This window comes from Eretmochelys imbricata, chromosome 11, assembly GCF_965152235.1.
Source record: "Eretmochelys imbricata isolate rEreImb1 chromosome 11, rEreImb1.hap1, whole genome shotgun sequence".
Classification (NCBI taxonomy): domain Eukaryota; kingdom Metazoa; phylum Chordata; order Testudines; family Cheloniidae; genus Eretmochelys; species Eretmochelys imbricata.
The window spans coordinates 40532049-40552330 of NC_135582.1; the positions used below are offsets into that span (position 1 = coordinate 40532049).

The window sequence follows — 20282 nt, forward strand, 5'->3', positions numbered from 1 at the left end:
TCTAAAAGGGGAAATTATACAATACATCATTTCTAGTATTACGGAGTGTGGTATAGATACAACTCACCTGTGGATTGTAATTTCTCTTTAGGAATCACTCTGCCACACTGATTCACCTACTGGTTAAAAATGACTAAATCCTATTTCTGTTTTGTTTTTTTTTTTACTTCCCATCATTGCCATTCAAAGCTATGAAAAAACGGAGAATACTCATGACTTGAATAATAAGTGGGACTACTTCATACAGCTTACAGCAGCGTCCCTAATCAAGCTAACTTTGTTAGAAGCAAAGACTCAATATGATTTAAATTACAGCACACAAGAGAAATTCAGCAGTCCTTTTCAATATCAGCTTTAGAACAGACTCCGATGCTCCCAGCAGGCCAAGCTTGCCACTCTGTAGGCAACCAACTACTGGCAGTGTATATTAGGGCACGTCTACACTTGCAAAGTTACAGCACCGACAGTTACAGTGCTGCTCAGAGAGCGCCGAAGGAAAACCGCTGTTGTGTGTTCAGACTGACAGCTGCCTGTGCAATAGCGTGTTTCACACTTGCGGCACTATTTGGAGCGGTACACTCTGGGCAGCTATTCCACAGAGCACCTTTCTCTTTTGCCACTAAGAATTGTGGGAAGGTGGAAGGGATCGCGGGGCATCCTGGCTCCTGTCCGAATGCCCCGTCATGCATTGCTTCGCATCCCAGCAATCCCTGGGCTTCAGTCTGCATTTGGTGCCATCTTTCAATGGTTTGTGTACTGTGCGCCCTGCCCTGCCTCTTTCAGGCTGCAGGAATGGATCCCGAACTGCTGACCAGTATGCTGCCAGTATGAGTGGTAGTGGAGTTATTCCTTAAACTACAAAGGCAAGAGGAGTTCGACATTGATCTTGCCACGCACACTAGTGTTGGATCATATTAAAGAAGTTCTGTATTAAAATCACAAATGAGTTTGATTCCCTATAGTTTAAATTCCAGGGTATTACTAATTAAGAGGTCTTTTGGTTTTTGGTACTGTTTATCTCCCTCTATGTGTGAAACTTGCAAGCTGCTAATTGCGTTAGTACATTCTAAGACAGAGTCTGTTCTCAAAGCAATTCTTTGTAACAACCACCACTCACACAGACAAAGACTCAAAGCAATACTCTGTAACAACAGAAACAGCACCCAGAGACTCCCTGCCCTTTTGTTGTATTCATCTCGCTTTGTTAACAATTGTGATTAAAATAGAGATAGAGGATGTATGTGGATGGATGCTTGGTGTGGATAATAACTGAATGATCAGGGAGGTGCCAGCCAAAGAATGCAGTGTCCATCGGCTGAAGAAGGCGTCAAGTGGAAATAACCAGAGGACCCCCAGAGGGCAGACTGGAATCCACCCAACAGCCTCAAGAATGGGAGAACCAAAGAACAAGATAACATCTGGCAGCACGGAGCCGTCAGGAATGTGACATCTGCTGATTGATTCAGCAACAGCATGATGAAGCAATTCCCATAGACTGGCATAGGAAGAAATTCCTATAAAAATGGACTCTAGAAAGTGAGAAGTTTGGGGTCTGATTCTGCAAACCAACTTCCAGGAGCATCAGATGTGCATCTGACGAGGCTGTGCTCCCTCCTCATGTCCAGGCCACCTGGCCAGTGGCTTGGCATGAGCAACTCTAAGGCTGGTAACTATATGATAACAACCTTGCAGAACCTCTGTGTGTGTGTGTGAATGAATGTGTGAATAAATATGAGATTGAATGGAATGTTATAGCTATAACTAACTGCTTACTATGATTCTTTCTGTATTCACAATAAATGTGGTATTTTGCCTTTTCCTCTTTAATAAGATCCTGCTGGTTTTTATTTTATTGGTATAACACTAGCTACAACACAAGATTGCTAGTGGCTTTCATGGAGGTGCTGACCACAGTGGAACGCTACTTTTGGGCTCAGGAAACAAGCACTGAGTGGTGGGATCACATCGTGATGCATGTCTGGGATGATGAGCAGTGGCTGCAGAACTTTTGCATGAGGAAAACCACATTCATGGGACTGCATGATGAGCTTGTCCCAGCCCTGTGGTGCAAGGACTTGAGAATGAGAGCTGCCCTGTCATTGGAGAAGCGCGTGCTGATTGCACTGTGGAAGCTGGCTACTCTAGACTGCTACTGATTGGTCGCTAACCAATTCAGAGTGGGAAAGTCGACTGTTGGTGTCGTGTTGATGGAAGTGTTCAGGGCCATTAATCACATACTGCTCTGAAAGACCATGACTCTGGGCAATGTGCAGGACATTGTGGATGGCTTTGCACAAATGGGCTTCCCTAACTGCAGAGGGGTGATAGATGGCACTCACATTCCAATTCTGGCACTAGACCAACTAGCCACTGAGTACATTAATCGCAAGGGGTATTTCTCAATGGTTCTCCAGGCGCTTGTGGATCACCGTGGGCGTTTCACAGACATTAACGCAGGCTGGTCCAGAACGGAACACTGGCCTGTTCAAGAAGCTGCAAGCAGGGACTTTCTTCCCTGACCAGAAGATCACCATAGGGGAACTCAAAATGCCCATTGTGATCCTGGGAGACCCAGCCTACCCCTTAATGTTGTGGCTCATGAAGCCATACATGGGGCAACCTGACAGCAGCAAGGAGCGGTTCAACAACAGGCTGAGCAAGTGCAGAATGACTGTGGAGTGTGCATTTGGCCATTTAAAAGCCCGCTGGCGATGCTTGTATGGGAAGCTGGACATGGCCAATGACAATATTCCTATGCTTACAGTCGCGTGCTGTACACTCCATATTTGTGATGGGAAGGGTGAAAGCTTCACTCAGGGTTGGACCGCAGAGGCTCAGCGCTTGGAGGCTGAGTTTGAACAGCCAGAGACCAGGGCTATTAGAGGGGCACAGCGTGTGGCCATAAGGATCAGGGATGCTTTGAGGCAGCAATTTGATGCTGAAAGCTACTAATATTTGTTGCTATGCTCGGGATTGCAGTGCTTGTAATGCTAGTAGGTGATTGGTGCACATGATGCAAGAAGAGGCCTTAACATAATTGTATGTTGTTTTGCAGTGCTGTTTTTGCTTTCAGTTAATAGAATAAAGATTGCTTTCAAACAAACACAATTCTTTTATTGAAAAAAAACCACCAGAGAGTCAAACAAAAAAAATCTGTGGGCATGGGGGAAGGGAAGGTCTCAAGAGGAGGAGGAGGGGTCCTGGGATGGCTACAGATTTGTGTATGTCCAGGGATCATACCTAACCTTCTCCTTTGGAGTATGATGCAGCGGGTGCTGTACTTCAGCAGAACCAAACTGCAGATGGATGGGTGTTGAGTGCAGTGGGTAGTGGGAGTCCACACTGCTGGATTGTGAGGAGGGAGGAGTGGAATGCTATGGGTAGAGAGTGGAGCCAGGAGGTTGATAACCGTGTGTTGCTGGTGTGTGGGAGGTGCATGGGAAAGAGTTTTGTGACAGCGCCTGCAGGGGAGGGCAGGCGCGGATCTGCTTGGTTTGAAGAGCTAGTATTGCCTCTAGTGTGACTACTTGGCACTCCATAGCTTCTTTCTGGTGTGCCGCGTTGTCCTTTCGGTCCCTCTTCTCGCTGTCCCGCCACTCCTTCAGTTCTTTTTTCTCTGTGGTGGAGTGCATAATAACCTCATGCATAAAGTCCTCCTTAGTTCTTCTTGGACGCTTTCTAACTCTGCGCAGCCATTCTGCCGCCGATAACAAAGAGGGAGGCTGTGCTCCGAAGGTCATCTCTGTGAAGTTCAAATGCAACATTTTACAGAAGCAGTATTGTTTGCAACACAGACAACACTGATTCAGTGCTTTAAAACACAGCCAGTACTCACACACCTGTCACTAACTGGCTGACCCCAGGCAAGCACCCATGAGCCACAAGACCCCCAAAATGGTGAGTAGCTGCAGGGGCAGGGTAAATCACTGTTCCCGGACCCTGCTGTACTCTGGGCACGTGGCTCTTGGCGAGAGCCAGCACTGTAGGGTGGACCTGATAATCATTCCTGTCCCCACACTTTCCACAGGAGATGATCATTATAAACGATATCTTGCTGCTGAGGGTCAAGGGAGCAGCGAATCAAGGGAGGGTCTTCTCCAAGCCTCTAGCTTCCGCCCTGGCACCTATGCAGCTAGCCTGTGGGCAGCAATTTTCCCCCCACCCGTCATGACAAAGAGGCACGGGAAAGTTACCGTTCATGGGGCAAGAAAAAAAAGCAGCTCTGCTGAAGAAACTGTAGCAGCAGATTGCCCAGTATCTCCACGAGAGTTTTCTGGAGATCTGAGGGAGATTCCCATGAAGTGAGGGAGTGTATCAACAGCCTGTTCTGCCCTTCAGACTAGGCATGAGGTGGGAGTCAAGCCTGCTTTCTGCAACTCTCCTACCCCCAACAACTCGCTTCAGTAATTCCCAAAATCAGATCCACTTACCAGGGCCCTCCTCTCCTGTTTGTGCTTTGCCAAGATCCGACTGCTGTGATTGGCTAAGCTCCTCCAGGGTAGAAAAGAGCTCCTGACTGCATGCATCTCTGGCCTACAAGTCATCCTCTGCCTCTGGGACCCCTCCCCCTCTTGGTCCAAGATTGCCGCCTCCTCCTGGCTCGGTCCACTCTCGATTGGCACACAAGCCAACGAAGTATCCACAGGCTCCTTTGCAGTGGAGGTGAGGTCACCACAGAGTATTGTGTCCAGCTCTTTGTAGAACTGGTAGCTTGTGGGCGCAGCACCGGAGTGGCGGTTTGCCTCCTGTGCCTTGTGGTAGGCGTTCCGCAGCTCCTTCACTTTGACCCTGCACTACAGGGCGTCCCAGTTGTGGCTCCTTTTTGTCATGCATCTAGAAATGCACCGTGGGTATCATAATTCTGATGGCTGGAGCACAGCTGTGATTGCACTGCCTCCTCTCCCCAAATGCTGATGAGGTCCAGCAGCTCAGCACTGCTCTAAGCAGGGGATCGCCTGGTGCATGGAACAGGCATGCCCACCTGGAAAGATGCACTGTGACCACGGCACGCATCACTGAGCAAACAGGAAGGGGACTTTCAAATTTGCAAAGGAATGTACGGGATAGGGCTGACGGTTGACCACCTGAGGGCATGGCAGCTGAGTTCAAACCCAAGGCCAGAGAGGTGAGAACAGGCAGTGTGGGACACCTCCCGGAGCTCCAGGCGCAGCTCTGTAATCACCACGGTGTCTACACGGGCACTGCAGCGCTGTAGCCCTGGTGCAGAAAGCTCTACGTCCTTGGGGTGGTTTTTTCAGAGCACTGCATCTGCGCGGTTTCTGCGCACTATGTGGCTTGGCAGTGCGCACACCTCGGGAGTTACAGCACTCAAAGCTGCTTTACTGCGCACAAACTTGCCAGTGGAGACGGGGCCTTGGTAAAGTTTTCAAGCCCTGCTCTGTGAAGCACTTTCTGAATGGAGCTCAGAGACGGTCTGGCAGGTTCCAGCGCTGCTTGTTCCACCTCCTCACTTTAAGAGCTGTCTAACCTCAATATTATCAAGAGGAGCTCAGTTGGATGCCTGCAAAAGCGGCTGTAACAGGGGCGAGGCCAAGCTCGCTGCCTCCTCCAGTGCTACAGCGGCTTAGAAGCAGGAGGCCGCAGCAGGCTCATGACTTTCCCCTGTGAGCACTGGCATTAAGGAGGGGGGTGCGGAGGAAGGGAAGGGGTGTGCGGAGGAAGGGAAGGGACGGCTCGGGAAAGGGCGGTGGGCCACTAGCGACCCGTTCAGCTGGGGGCTGTAGGGAGGCGGCTTGGGGACTTCTGCCCTGCGAAACGTAGCACTCTCGGAGCGGGCCGCGGGGGCTAGAGGCCTTGGGCAAGGAGCCGAGTGACCAGGGCGCATGATGACACCTGACAGTGGCCCTCAGCTGGCCCAGGCGGCGGCAGGCCGGTGGGGCAGCGGGCGGGGCGGGGCGAGGCGAGGCGGCAGCCCCAGGCGGGGGCGGGCTCTCCTCTAACCTCGCTCTCCCGCTTCCGTTCTCCAAGGAACCTCGGCCAGGAAAGCCGCGCTCCAGGGACCGCCGGGCCGGCTGAGAGCGGGGCAAAGCCCCAGGCGCTCCCTGCTCCGAGCCCGGCGGGCAGAGTGGCTCAGCCAGGCTGGGCTGGGGGTCGGGGCGCTGCAGGATCGGTTACCCGCGACCAGCCTGGAGGGCGGGCTGCGCGTGCGCTGCGCGCCCCTCCCGCCGGGCAGGTCCCCCACCCCCGCCGCCCGTGCCCACGTGACGCTGGCCCATCTGTTCAAGATGGCGGCGCCCAGGGCTGCCTGCACGCTGCTGAGCGGAGGTGAGTGAGTTCGCCACTCTGTGCCTGGCGGCGGCTAGTGAACGCCTGTGTAGGGAAGGGGAGGTGGCGTGGCGGTGAAAGTTTCCTTGTAAAACCCACTAACGTATCTTTCCCCGGAGGCGGCAGCCTTACCAAAAACACCACTTAGCAGAATCCTTTCTCCACCCCCGAGAGAGACACAATCCTCCCCCCCACCCCGGAGACCGACTGTAACAAACCTATTCAGCAAAATGATCTTCTCTCCACACTCCCCTGCTCGGGAGACGCTAACGCCCACTGCTGGGCTCCCCCATGGGAAGAAGGTGTAACACACACAACAAAATCACTGATCCCTGGGAGACAGACAGTGACGAACACTGTCATTTTCCTTTTCCAAGGAGGCGCGGTGTAACTCGCAACAACTTCATCCTCCTCCCCTTTCCCTTGATGGAGAGACTGTGTCTACGCTGTAGAAATTTTGGGGGAAAATTCCCACTAGGTTTAACATTCTTGAGAGATGTTGTGTAGACAAGGTTTCAACGGCTGGACCTCTTTACTGCCATTGTAATTAATGGTAAAAGCAAGTGTAACTGAACAATGGTAAAAATTGGTCCTGCCATGGGAAGCTTGTGTACACTTTCCTCTGTTATGCTCACACCATTTTAGTGGAACTAACAGAAATTTTATTTCTGAGTTTCTAGAGTAGACAATGCTTTTTATAGATGCACACATACAGAGAGTAAAATCCCACCTATACGTTCTAGGGAGTGTAAAACACACAGGAAAATATCCCTCTTCCAAAATCTTTTCAAGGGGAGGGATTCTCTTCCTGTCCCTGCAGGCAGAGACTGTGACCCAAAATAACCCATTCCTACAAGAGAAACTATTATGCAGATATAGAAAACTCACCATACCCAAGGGAGAGGGGGACACAGTGCTGTCCACCCCGACACACTACTACACACAAGGCACAAACAAACCCATTCCTACAGAAGGTCCCGGTCTACATCAGGATAACTTTCAAAAAAATTCTTCTGTTGCTTGCGCTGCATCAGCTCTACCAGAATTAGTCACTTTGGGAGCCTTAATATAAAATGGCAGCCTTCATATTGGGTATTACTGTCTGTGTTTATTAAACCAGCTCTGAGCAGGATTAGATGATGCGGTCTTAAAATCATATCAGGCCCAAAGTACTACTGAATACATAATATAAAGACACAGGATAATTATTTTCCTCTAACCATTCAGTTATAATTTCAGCTGTTTGTATCAGCAATAGGTTCAATATATTGACAGAAGTGTGTGCATGCATCTCAGCTACCTCTTGTCTCCTTAATAAGGGTCCAATCGTGCAAACCCTCATGATTAGTGCTCACTCCGTACCTTTTTTCACACTGCCACCTATGTGCAGAATATGCTCCCCAAACTTATTTGCCAGGTCATCGCTCTCCCCTTGTTCAAATCCCTCCTAAAAGCACCACTTCTAACATGAAACCCACAAGAAGCGAGTCAGCCAAGACAATTTATTTTTATTTAAGTAGCATATTGATTAAAAACTATTTTAAAAAATTGTTCAGACACGCTATGCACTTACCTTTGCTGGGTAACTGTATAATCTTATTGCTGTGATTTCTATTGTTTTTCTCTCTGAACCCCTTCCCCACTTCGTTTTATTTTGTCACATGATATAAGATTGGAAGCTGTTTCAGGCAACCATGCTTTTGAGGGGTTGCAAATTAATAATCCTATCAAAGTACTTGCTTGAGTAAGAATTGGTCTCTAAATCTGTAAGGAGTGAGAAATAATGGTCTTTCATGAAGGAAAAGTTCTTTCATGTTGTTCTGGAAAAGTCTGTTAAATAATCTGTTACAATAACAGAGCATAAACTGAAAATATTAGAACCATTAACTGTAACATTAAGCCAAACTCTGCATGCTTCCAACTAAAGCATAAGGTTAGAGCTAATACATAACAAAAGTTCAGTCTCCTTTCTCTTGTATAAGGAGCCCATATCTTCTGCCATACTTCTTGTTTTAAGTCTATACAACAGTTTTGGAGTTTGAAAATATAAAAGTCCTTTGTATATAACCCTGAACTTTGAAGGGCAGAAATGTCAGTTTCTTTAGTGATGAATGTTTGTATCAGTAAGGAAATTTTACTTTACTCAAGTCCGTAAAAAGCCACACGGTTTGTCCTTCAGATTCAAACTCTTAGTTATTTATTTTTATTCCTGGTACCTGTTGGATCTTCCCTCTGTCATTCACATCCATTCTTTTCCCTGAACTATGCGGTAGCGCTGCTCTGTGTATAAAGAATCATTTTCTGGCTTGAGTCTCAAATTAATTGGATTTTAACGTAACAGTTTGGAGGGCTTCACACTGTCAGTTTTCTCTAAATTTCAGAAGCTTCAAAACCTGGCAAGGTTTTCCAGAGCTTCTAGTCTAGCATGTCTTTCTCTGAGTCCTTTGTTTCACCAATTTCTGCTTTTGTAGCTGGGACCTCTGCAGCCATCTTGCTTGGCACTTTCTTTCTCCCTGTGGGTGCAAACTTGTGTCTGTTATCCATTTTATTGTCCCAAGTTATTTTTATTTTGTTTAGATATCAGACCTCCTCTCAGGGCACCTTACTTTATCTAGTTTCCTTCTCAGTTCTGCTTTATGAGACGTTTGTAAACCAAAACCACCAAAGCGTTTGTGTAGGGCTGATTTTCCCTGAACTGGACAGCCCAGTTTAAAAGATTGCTGTTGAGCTAAGGGAAACTATTCCATCTAAATTGAATATAAATTACCTTGTTTTTGTCAGCTGTGCCTTACTGATATCTCTTAATGGATTTTTAAAAATATTTTGATAAATTATGAAAAAGGATTGTTCATTGTGACGGAACTGTTTCTAGAAACTGGGAAAATAAGCATATCTGAAAACCTTGGATATTGGGAATTGAATGCTGGGTAAATACCCTCCACCAATTATCAAAGAAACTTGATTGGGGAGCATACTCTTTTTTTTTTAGAAAACTGTGTATTTTTAATGTTAATAAAAGTTGAATTATTGTGATAGGTATGCTTGTGGAAAGATAAAAAGCTCTTTTATATTCTAAAAGTAAACGTTACTACAGATTGATTCAAATAGCGCCTGCTTTACTGTCTGTAGAATTGCATTTTAAAACTTTTAAAACATAATTGAAACTCCTGTGCAATGAGAACTGGTTTACAATAGTATGAGTGGTCTGCACAAATGCAGGTGGGGGCAGAACTGCATTAGATGTACACTTAAAAAAACTGTTTGAGACAAGCCTTACAATTATCCTAAACTCAATTTTGCTACAACTATGTTTGAACCATATTAATGAGAGTTTTACAGCCAGTGAAGAGAAGATCTAATTGTATTTGCCAATTTAACAACTTAATAGAAAAGGTGAAAGTGCTGTGTCTTTAACAAAGACATCCTGGATCCCAGATTATTTATTTTGTGTTTATAGTACCACCTAGATACTCTTACTAAAATCCTGGTGCTAGACACTATATGTATATATAGTACAGAGACAAGGTGGTTGAGAGATAATACCTTTTGCTGGACCAACAACTTCTGTTGGTGAAAGAGACACGTTTTCAAGCTTACACAGAGTTCATCTTCAGGTCTGGGAAAGGTACTCCAGAGTGTCACAGCTAAATACAAGGTGGAACACATTGTTAAGCATAAGGAGTTATGTTTTTGCCAGAAGCTGGGAATGGGCGATAGGGAATGGATCAGACAGGTAATCATACTCTTACTAAAATCTAACCCAGTATCCTGACCACTGCTGGAAGACAGGATACTGGGCTAGATGGACCTTTAATCTGATGGTTGTTCTTATGTACATGTTGCAAGAGACCATTCGAGGTGAAGTGGGCAGTTAACACCTCTGCTGTCTGAGGACAAAGGAGGGTTAGTGGGTTGCAGCTTGTTGTAACAAGCCATAAATCCAGTGTCTTTATTGAGTCCATGGCTTTTAGTGTCAAACAAAGTTATGAATTTAAGCTCCCAGGCTCATCTTTTGAAGGTGTTGTGTAGGTTGCCTTTGTGGGCAAGGGCTAAGAGGTCAGATATAGAGTGATAGTTTTGTGAAAAGTGTTTGACCATGAGTGATATTGTCTTTTTGTCTTTTATCATTTTTCTGTGTGAGTTCATTCGAGAGTCTAGTGATTCTCTCGTTTCATCCACATAGTTGTTATTGGGGCATTTAGTGCACGTGATGAGGTATGCCACATATTGTGATAGGCATGTGTAGGACTCAAGAATCCTGAATGATGGGTTGTGGAGCGTCTTGATCATCGTAGCAATGGAGATATTCTGCAGGTTTTGGCAGAGTCTGGTGCTGCTTTGAGATAGTGTGTCTTGGTCAGCTTGCTTCTGATGATGGGCTTGGCAAGGCTGGGGGCTTGTTTGGAGGTGCAAAGAGAGAGTTTGGGAAAGATTTCTTTAAGGATGCGGTCCCCACTGAATATCAGTTATAATAGTTTAATGACACCCCAGATGGATTCCAGTGTGGGATGGAAGGTGACTGCTGGGGTATGCTATTGGTGTTTTTTGTGTTTTTTCTTTCTTCTGTATTGAAGCAGGTTCTTTCAGGGTATTTGTGTGTCCTTGCTTGGTGACCACGGTTTTAAGTGTGTTAAGGTGTCCTGGGCCTTCTCCTTGGAACGTATTCTGTGGTATCTCTGAGCTTTGCTGTAGATAACAGATTTCTTGATGTGCTCGATGTGGTTACTGGATCTGTGAAGGTAAGTGTGGTGATCTATGGGTTTCTTGTATATAGTTGTCTGTAGGATTCCATTGTTGAAGCTGATGTTGGTTTGGAAGTGTTCTAGAGAGAGGATGAAGTTGTGGTGGAAATCTGTGCAGGAGTATAGGTTGTCTGTCCAGGGGATGAAAATATCATTGATGTTACTGAGATATATCATTGGTTTCATGGTGCATTTGTCCAATAATTCTTCTTCAAGGTGGCTTACTGGGGACCCATTCTAGTCCCCATGGCTATTCTCATGGTTTGGACAGTGCTTGTTGCTGAATGTAAAATTTTTATGGGTGAGGATGAAATGGATGAGTTTGGCGATGGTTTGGGGTGGATATCTGAATGTTTTCCATTGTCTTGTGGCTATTTGAGGCAGGGAGCAGTGCCATCATGGTGAGGGATGTTGATGTAGAGGTGATTTCTGTGATGACAACCAGGATGATTACATCAATGAGGCCAACCTACAACTCTCTGACACCACCTGCTATAAAGAACTCAAAGAATACCCCATACCATAATTCACCCAAGAATTTAAGGATATCATCAAATCTTTCCCCAAACAACTCCAAGAGAAACTCTGCAACCCCATCCCCAGGGACCTTCTGCAGTGCTGTGATGAAATATCGCCCACAACACACCTTTCAAGATCCATGGGTCCTCCACATGCCTATCACAACATGTGGTGTACCTCATCCAGTGCACTAAATAACTCTGTGGGTGATACAAGAATATCACTATGTTCTTGAATGAACTCTCAAAAGAATGATAAAAGGCAAAAAGACCATATAACCCATGGGTGAACAGCTTTCACAAAACAGTAGTCACTTCATATTTGACCTCTTAGTCCTTGTCCTGGGACCAGGGGAGTGTGCAAGGAGGGGGTGGGGGCAAGCAGGGGCACGTGTCCCACCCTGCTCCCCCAATTGGTAGGGGCAGAGAACTCCAGAGCTGGGGCAGGGAGTGCGAGCTCTTCTGGCCCTGGGCTGGGGTGGGAGATGACAGCTCCTCTGACCCTGGAGCCACGGCGGGGGGAAACCAGCTCCTCCAGCTGCTGGGGGAGAGTGAGCGCCACTGGCCCGGGGCTATGGAGGGTGGGGAGTAGAGCCAGCTCCACCGGCCTGGCCGTGGGAGGGAGAGTCAGCTCCTCTGGCTGCAGGGGAGAGGGACAAGCCAGCTCCTCTGGTCCTGCGGGGCACAGAAAGTGCCCCTCCAAAAGCGGCCAAATTTTTATTCCTGTACGCACCCCTGCTTGGGACCAACATGGCTACAACAACACTGCAGACAACATATATATAGTACAACGCCCACTGCCCCAAAGAGCTCATTGGCTAAATAAACAAGACTAAAGAGTGGGGGGGAAAGGAATTATCTCCATTTTACAGACAGAGAATTGAGACAGACATTTTACAGACAGAGAGTCTGTGGCACAGCCAGTCTCCAGAGTCCCACATAAGTGTCTTAACCACTAAACTACCCTTCCCTTAAATTACTCATTGATGTTAAATAGCTGGCCAAAAACCCTGAACAAACAAACAAAAAAGTTCTTAAACAGCCTGACTAAAAATGTCTTCCACTCAGTTGCTGAACTGTCACTTTCTTGGTTCAAGGCCAGTCCTTGCCTACAGACAGCCCCCCAACCTGAAGCAAATACTCACGAACAACCACATACCACACAACAGAACCACTAACCCAGGAACCTATCCTTGCAACAAAGCCCGTTGCCAACTGTGCCCATGTATCTATTCAGGGGACACCATCACAGGGCCTAATAACATCAGCCACACTATCAGAGGCTTGTTCACCTGCACATCCACCAATGTGATATATGCCATCATGTGCCAGCAATGCCCCTCTGCCATTTACATTGGTCAAACTGGACAGTCTCTACGTAAAAGAATAAATGGACACAAATCAGATGTCAAGAATTATAACATTCATAAACCAGTCGGAGAACACTTCAGTCTCTCTGGTCACGCAATCACAGACATGAAGGTCGCTATCTTAAAACAAAAAAACTTCAAATCCAGACTCCAGCGAGAAACTGCTGAATTGGAATTCATTTGCAAATTGGGTACTATTAATTTAGGCTTAAATAGAGACTGGGAATGGCTAAGTCATTATGCAAGGTAACCTATTTCCCCTTGTTTTTTCCTATCCCCCCCCCCCCCCCCGACGTTCTGGTTAAACTTGGATTTATGTTGGAAATGGCCCACCTTGATTATCATACACATTGTAAGGAGAGTGGTCAGTTTGGATGAGCTATTACCAGCAGGAGAGTGAGTTTGTGTGTGTGTGTGTGGGGGGGGGGTGTGTGAGAAAACCTGGATTTGTGCTGGAAATGGCCCACCTTGATTATCATGCACATTGTAGGGAGAGTGGTCAGTTTGGATGAACTATTACCAGCAGGAGAGTGAGTTTGTGTGTCTGTGGGGGTGGAGGGTGAGAAAACCTGGATTTGTGCTGGAAATGGCCCACCTTGATTTTCATACACATTGTAAGGAGAGTGATCACTTTAGATAAGCTATTACCAGCAGGAGAGTAGGGTGGGAGGAGGTATTGTTTCATGGTCTCTGTGTATATAATGTCTTCTGCAGTTTCCACAGTATGCATCCGATGAAGTGAGCTGTAGCTCACGAAAGCTCATGCTCAAATAAATTGGTTAGTCTCTAAGGTGCCACAAGTACTCCTTTTCTTTTTGCGAATACAGACTAACACGGCTGTTACTCTGAAACCTTGGTTCTCCTAGTTTCACTAGTTCTCCAGTCACCATAGAGCCTTATTTCTAATAGAAAAAATAGGGATAGGGAATTGATATAATTAAAATAATAATAAAACCAGGCCTTCGGTATACACTATAAAGAAGGAAAAAACAACACTATCTCGAATGCTTTTTTTTTTTCCCTTTACACTCTCCCCAACCGCTCTTTTTTAACTCCCTACCACAGGCTTTCACTTAATTTCTCTGAGAATGAGAATTAATGGTTTGACTTCAGGGCCTGCCTCTAGTGACACTATAACAGAATATTCCTGTAAACTCTAGTATGCTCACCACATACTTACCCTCAAATTTTCTTCATCTATATTAAGATATCTTGCAGTGGACGCATCCATAGATCATATTCCTATATGCAAGAAAAAAGATAGTTTTTTCTACTTAAGCTACCATATATTGTGAAGATACAGTGTGTAATACTAAAGATACAGCATATATGAAATGGTTAGTTATGGTCACATCTAATAATAGTTATGCAGCTGAAAAACAGACTGATTTCTACAGGATGCCCATATCTGTATTTATCTCTACCAAACAGGCATGAAAACTTGCAAGCTCCAATTTTGAAAATATATTATTCCTACTGTTAGCTAAGGTTAGCTGGGAAAATAAAGCAGCTACAAACTATATTTTCCTCCAATTATATATCCTTACCAGTTCTTAGATTTTACATTATTAAAACTGAACAAATAAAAATCTAATTTACTCTTCACTGTTCGTTTTTTAATTTTCTCATAGAGATAGGCCCAACTTGTCCAGATTAGGATCTGAACTTCCTCAAAATTTAGGAGTGTTTGAATCCAAGGTTTAGGTATTTGCCCATTTTTACTACATCCATCTCGCTCAACTGAATGATGACACTAGATCACTCAGTTTCATTTTTTGATTCTCCTAACCTAGTACAGTGGTGTTTGTATTTCCAGCATTACAGGGCCATGTTAAAATGAACAAACAACTGTTTTTACTGACATTTAAACAAAAGTAAAATGGGCTTAAAGTAAGATGACTGTGCCCCTTTAAAATAGGGACCAGCTTTCCGTGTTTTGATAGTGTCCTCATTTCGCTTTAGCTTTCACACTGAATTTCATTCTTTAGTCCTGAAGTCACTTATAACAGTCATAGGCAAAAATATCACAATATATGTACCAGTGGAGTTCTAATATACTATGTCGCATATGTTTTGTAGCCCTGGAAAACTGTTTCATTCTGACAAAATTCCAAGTTCGTTTTGTGCACTCTCAAGGCTGATAGAAGCAAAAAACAAGCAAGCAAGCAAACAACAATGCCAGCATTCTGATTTATATTTGATAAGGCTAAAGTCTGAAGTTTTTGTCTTTAAATGGTGGAATTGTTCTGTGTAAAATCTGGCCACAGCTGAAGTAGAACCAGAAAGAAAATTGTTTTCTAGTTTTAGATCCTATCCAGTGTGGTTTTTGACTGTCTTGAACCAAGAGCAAATGAAAACAAAAGCTCACAGTTTTCAACATGAGGAGTGTTAACAGTCACAATTTTGCTGTCCCAACCCAATTAGATAGTCTTTTAAAAGCAACAAATGTTATTTTACGTGATCTATAACTTCAGAGAATGTTTGTTTACATTAAAACTGTTTCTAGAATCCATAGCTGTAGGTAATTTTCAGAATTATCAAGGTACAAAAAAATTTATCAAGGTACAAAAAAAACTGAGGTACAAAAAAATTTAAATGAACACATTTTCATAGCATTTAGAAATTGTTTTAAAAATATTTTAATGAAGGAGGGGAAGAGTAGATTCCATTGCTTATTTGCTTTTTCATGCCACTTTACTGGATGGTGAGATCTCGAGCCTTCATTTGTTTTTTGGTGGTTGTTGCAATTGTAGGCTTTTGCAATTAAAATGAAGTGTTAGTGGCTAACTTCTTTTATTAAATACATGAGAAAGTTACTGAAAGTATACAAAGAGTTGTCTGTGTTGTGTACAGTCTCTGTTTTACAGTTATGACATCCTATAGAAAGAGACTGTTCGACTAAAGTAGTGTTTTAATTTCATTTTTTAGATTTTAGTTACACATGTCTGGCAGGATCCCTGACCACTGCTGTTACCTGGTGGCGCCTAGACTTCATCAAACAGTCTACCTAGACCTAGGCCCAGATGGACTGTTGTAACTGATAAACATGATCCCCTCTGTTAAGGAATCTAAGACCTATAGTACCAGAATTCCCAAGGAAGTTGAGCTGTAGCTCACGAAAGCTCAGGCTCAAATAAATTGGTTAGTCGCTAAGGTGCCACAAGTACTCCTTTTCTTTTTGTGTTCAAGCTTTGGCTCTTGCTTTTATTATTTTATTTGCTGGTGTTACATGGTATCATGTTATACCCATGGGCTAGTGTACATCACCATTAGTGAAACCTCTTTTGGGTTTTTGGTAATTAAGGGAAAAGGATTCTTTTAAAATAGAATAAATACAAACACAGTCAACAGTTTATTCAGTGAAAGAAGTTATCTTGATATCTCTTGATTACTGCTTACCAAAAAAGTGACAAATTATTAAATAAAATAATAAATATGTTACTTATAGCTCTGTAGTTATCTGCTGATCTTTGACAATATTACTACCATTGTTTATACTAACAGAATTTAACTGGTAGACACAATTACATTAATTTTGTTCTTACATGTTTTATTTCTCTAGTCTGGTTCATAGTCTCTTTATAATGGTATACTATTTAGACATAATACAAATATATTATTATTAGCTGCATAATATTATCTTGGTGGATCTTTCATTAGAAAATATTTTAAAATTTGTTATGATTGCAGGGTGAGTGTTAGCATTCAATGTAATTAAACTTAATTGCATTTCCTGTTTGGTTTATTTTTAGTTTGCTTCTACATGCCTTTATTTTCATCTGGGGCTGTAAGTTTGTTGTGCATATATAAGGAAAATATGGATTTGGTATGGCAGAAGCAAAAGCCATAGGATTTTGTTTAAAAATAAGCCATAATTATAACCTCAGGCCATACTACTTTAAAACAAAATAAAAACCACTTTAGTTTTAGAGGACGCTTTTTAACTGTTTGCATACTCAACAGCTGCCTCTTCATGTTGTTTAGGACTCTGTCTCCTTGCTGGTTCTTTTTTCTTATTTTTTTATTTTTTTTATTTAAAGTTTTAGAGGGCCAATATGAAGTGGCTTCTTTTCCCTACATCAGCTATTCTGTCCAGGTGAGCCAGGCATCCCTTCAGAGAACATTCATTACTTTTTCTGCCTGTGACACTTCCTGGGGATGCCCAGGGGTGTGAGCAGGGATCCTAGTTTTCCATGATGAAAAAACCAAAATTCTCTGACAGAAAAACATAAAAATCCATGTTTTTCCATGATTAAAATGAAACGCTGAACTTTAGTTTCCCTCGACTGGGGCTCAGACTATCATGTACTTGCTTCATGAACAGAACATCCCAGCCACGCCTGGCTATAATACACTGGAAGAATTTGGGGTGAGCTTCAGTTAACACAGAGAGCCAGAGAATGAGGCTCAGATAAACAGGTTTCTAATGTATATGGTTATTATTTTTCACAAAATGTAAAAACTAAAGATTCTGTGTAAAAACGCAAATTCCACATTTTTCCATGGCAAACAGATTTCTAGAATCCCTGGTTGTGAGGCATCTTGCTACCACTTGCCCTTAGTGTGAGGACATCTTGTCTGTGCCTGCTGGGGTCAGCTCCCTGACTCCACCAGCTATTGGCAACACTAGCACTCACAGGCCCCTTTCTCTTTCTTCATGCAGGTTAGTGAAAGGCACACTCCAACCCCTGAGTCCTCTCAGAATCCCCCTGCAGTGTCAAGGCCCTGATCTACTAGATGTTCTCAGAAGTACTGTTCCCAAAGGAATAGTACACGATCACCACAGCTTACTTGTTAGACCACATCTTGGCTTAACATTAGATTTGTTTATAGTGAAAACAAATATAAGTCTATTTAACAAAGAAAGAAGATTGAAATGATAGCAAGCAGAAATATTTGAAACAGAGTTACATATAAAATAAAATCATAACACACATATTAGAGCCCAAACTTAACTACAGTAATAGGACATTATTATGTCATAAAAGCAAAAGCTCACCCCAAATCCTTCCAGCGTACTATAGCCAGGCTTGGCTGGGATGTTCTGTTCATGAAGCAAGCCCACTGTCTGCTTACTTCTTAGGTAAAAGATACCAGGGTGGTCCTTTGCAAGCCCAGATATATCAAAACAGGGTCCTTTGAGCTTTATCCATAAACTGGACACTGTCCTGCTGTGTGTTCCTTCCTGTAGATTTTATCATATCGTGTTAATTTCAGAATTTTGATTAGCTGGTGGATTAATATGCAGATAGGTATCCATTGCATATACAATACTCAGTTTGCATATAACCCAACAGATAGATAAGCAGCCCCTGCGTGCCTGAAAGGAACATGTATGTCTTCTCCTGGTGACCTGCTTCAACTCTCAGACCTTAATAACATAATTTTCAGTATAGGTACATAACTCCTTAAATACTATCTTTGCATACGTTTCAGAATGGTTAGGATGACCAGGGTGTTACTGGCTCTCAGTAGAGACCTCACATGACATCCTTCAGTGAATTATTATGCATATAACTGATCCAGAATTCCTTAGGACAGGCTAACAAAGAAAATAACAGAACGCCACTAGCTGTCACCTTCAGCCCCCAACTAAAACCCCTCCAACGCATTATTAAGGATCTACAACCTATCCTGAAGGATGACCCAACACTCTCACAAATCTTGGGAGACAGGCCAGTCCTTGCCTACAGACAGCCCCCCAACCTGAAGCAAATACTCACGAACAACCACATACCACACAACAGAACCACTAACCCAGGAACCTATCCTTGCAACAAAGCCCGTTGCCAACTGTGCCCACATATCTATTCAGGGGACACCATCACAGGGCCTAATAACATCAGCCACACTATCAGAGGCTCGTTCACCTGCACATCCACCAATGTGATATATGCCATCATGTGCCAGCAATGCCCCTCTGCCATGTACATTGGTCAAACTGGACAGTCTCTAAGTAAAAGAATAAATGGACACAAATCAGATGTCAAGAATTATAACATTCATAAACCAGTCGGAGAACACTTCAATCTCTCTGGTCACGCGATTACAGACATGAAAGTTGCAATATTACAACAAAAAAACTTCAAAACCAGACTCCAACGAGAGACTGTTGAATTGGAATTCATTTGCAAATTGGATACAATTAACTTAGGCTTGAATAGAGAATGGGAGTGGCTAAGTCATTATGCAAGGTAACCTATTTCCCCTTGTTTTTTCCTACCCCTCCCCATTCCTCAGACGTTCTTGTTAAACCCTGGATTTGTGCTGGAAATGGCCCACCTTGATTATCATACACATTGTAAGGAGAGTGATCACTTTAGATAAGCTATTACCAGCAGGAGAGTGGGGGGGTGGGGGGAGAGAAAACCTTTTGTAGTGGTAAACACCCATTTTTTCATGCTTTGTGTGTATAAAAAGATCTTCTATACTTTCCACAGTATGCATCCGATGAAGTGAGCTGTAGCTCACGAAAGCTTATGCTCAAATAAATTGGTTAATCTCTAAGGTGCCACAAGTATTCCTTTTCTTTTTGTGAAACTCTGTGCTCCTTGAGCATTCTGCCAGATGAAATCGAGAGGTTCCTGGTTTGCACTGCCAAACAGGTTTTAATCCCCTTACTCCCTTATCTTTTCTCATATATATTCATTGCACTAACTGTTTATCCCATTGTACATTTGTACATATAATAATAGCCTGAGAAATATCGAAATAAGTGTTCATTACAGCAACCACCATAACATTTGAAAGGTTAAAGGTGATCTGTGATGGGAAAAAATTGGGCATGTGCCCATTGTTCCTTCTTTATGATATATATTTATTTACAAAGGAAGCTTTTTAAAAAAAATTGGGTTTTGTTTACTCTGGAAGACTCTACCGTGACTGGAGCACTTATGAAGTTCTGGTATCACATGAGGCAAGAGGCTGAAAGTTGAGCTGTTGGGAGAGGAAAGAATTGTCAGACTATTTAACACTTTTATTTTTACATATTTAACTCCAATGTCTAACAAACATTTCGGAGAATATTTTAGCACCCTCTTCCCCACCCCTTCAAGTAGACCAGTCTTGATGTACTTAATATTTCTGAGGTAAAAAACAGGATAACCACAAAGAGGGCATAATCCCATTAAAAAAATATCCATTGCAGGTGAACAATAATGGGGAGTTGTTGTGGCTGCTAGATAAAGGTAGAGAGCCATGCTCATCACAGAATTGTGGATAATTTCAGGAGGTCTGAGACATTAAGCAGAAGTTATTTTATTATTTGTAGTAGGGCAGTACCTAGAGGCCTCATTTTAGATTGAGGCCCCTAACGCTAAACACTATAAGACCATATAATCCCTGCCTTGAAGAGTTTATATTCTATA

At 43.5% G+C, this 20282-nt stretch overlaps 1 protein-coding gene across 3 annotated transcripts in view; it reads left to right on the forward strand.

Moving 5' to 3' along the window:
* Positions 1–5993: 5993 nt before the first annotated feature.
* Positions 5994–20282, forward strand: part of METAP1D (methionyl aminopeptidase type 1D, mitochondrial) — a 73464-nt gene continuing 59175 nt past the window's right edge. For all 3 annotated transcript variants that reach the window (XM_077829744.1, XM_077829746.1, XM_077829745.1), the window contains exon 1: positions 5994–6285. In XM_077829744.1, the coding sequence (XP_077685870.1) occupies positions 6246–6285 (40 nt within the window). In that variant the 5' untranslated portion in view covers positions 5994–6245. The remainder of the gene's footprint in view (positions 6286–20282) is intronic.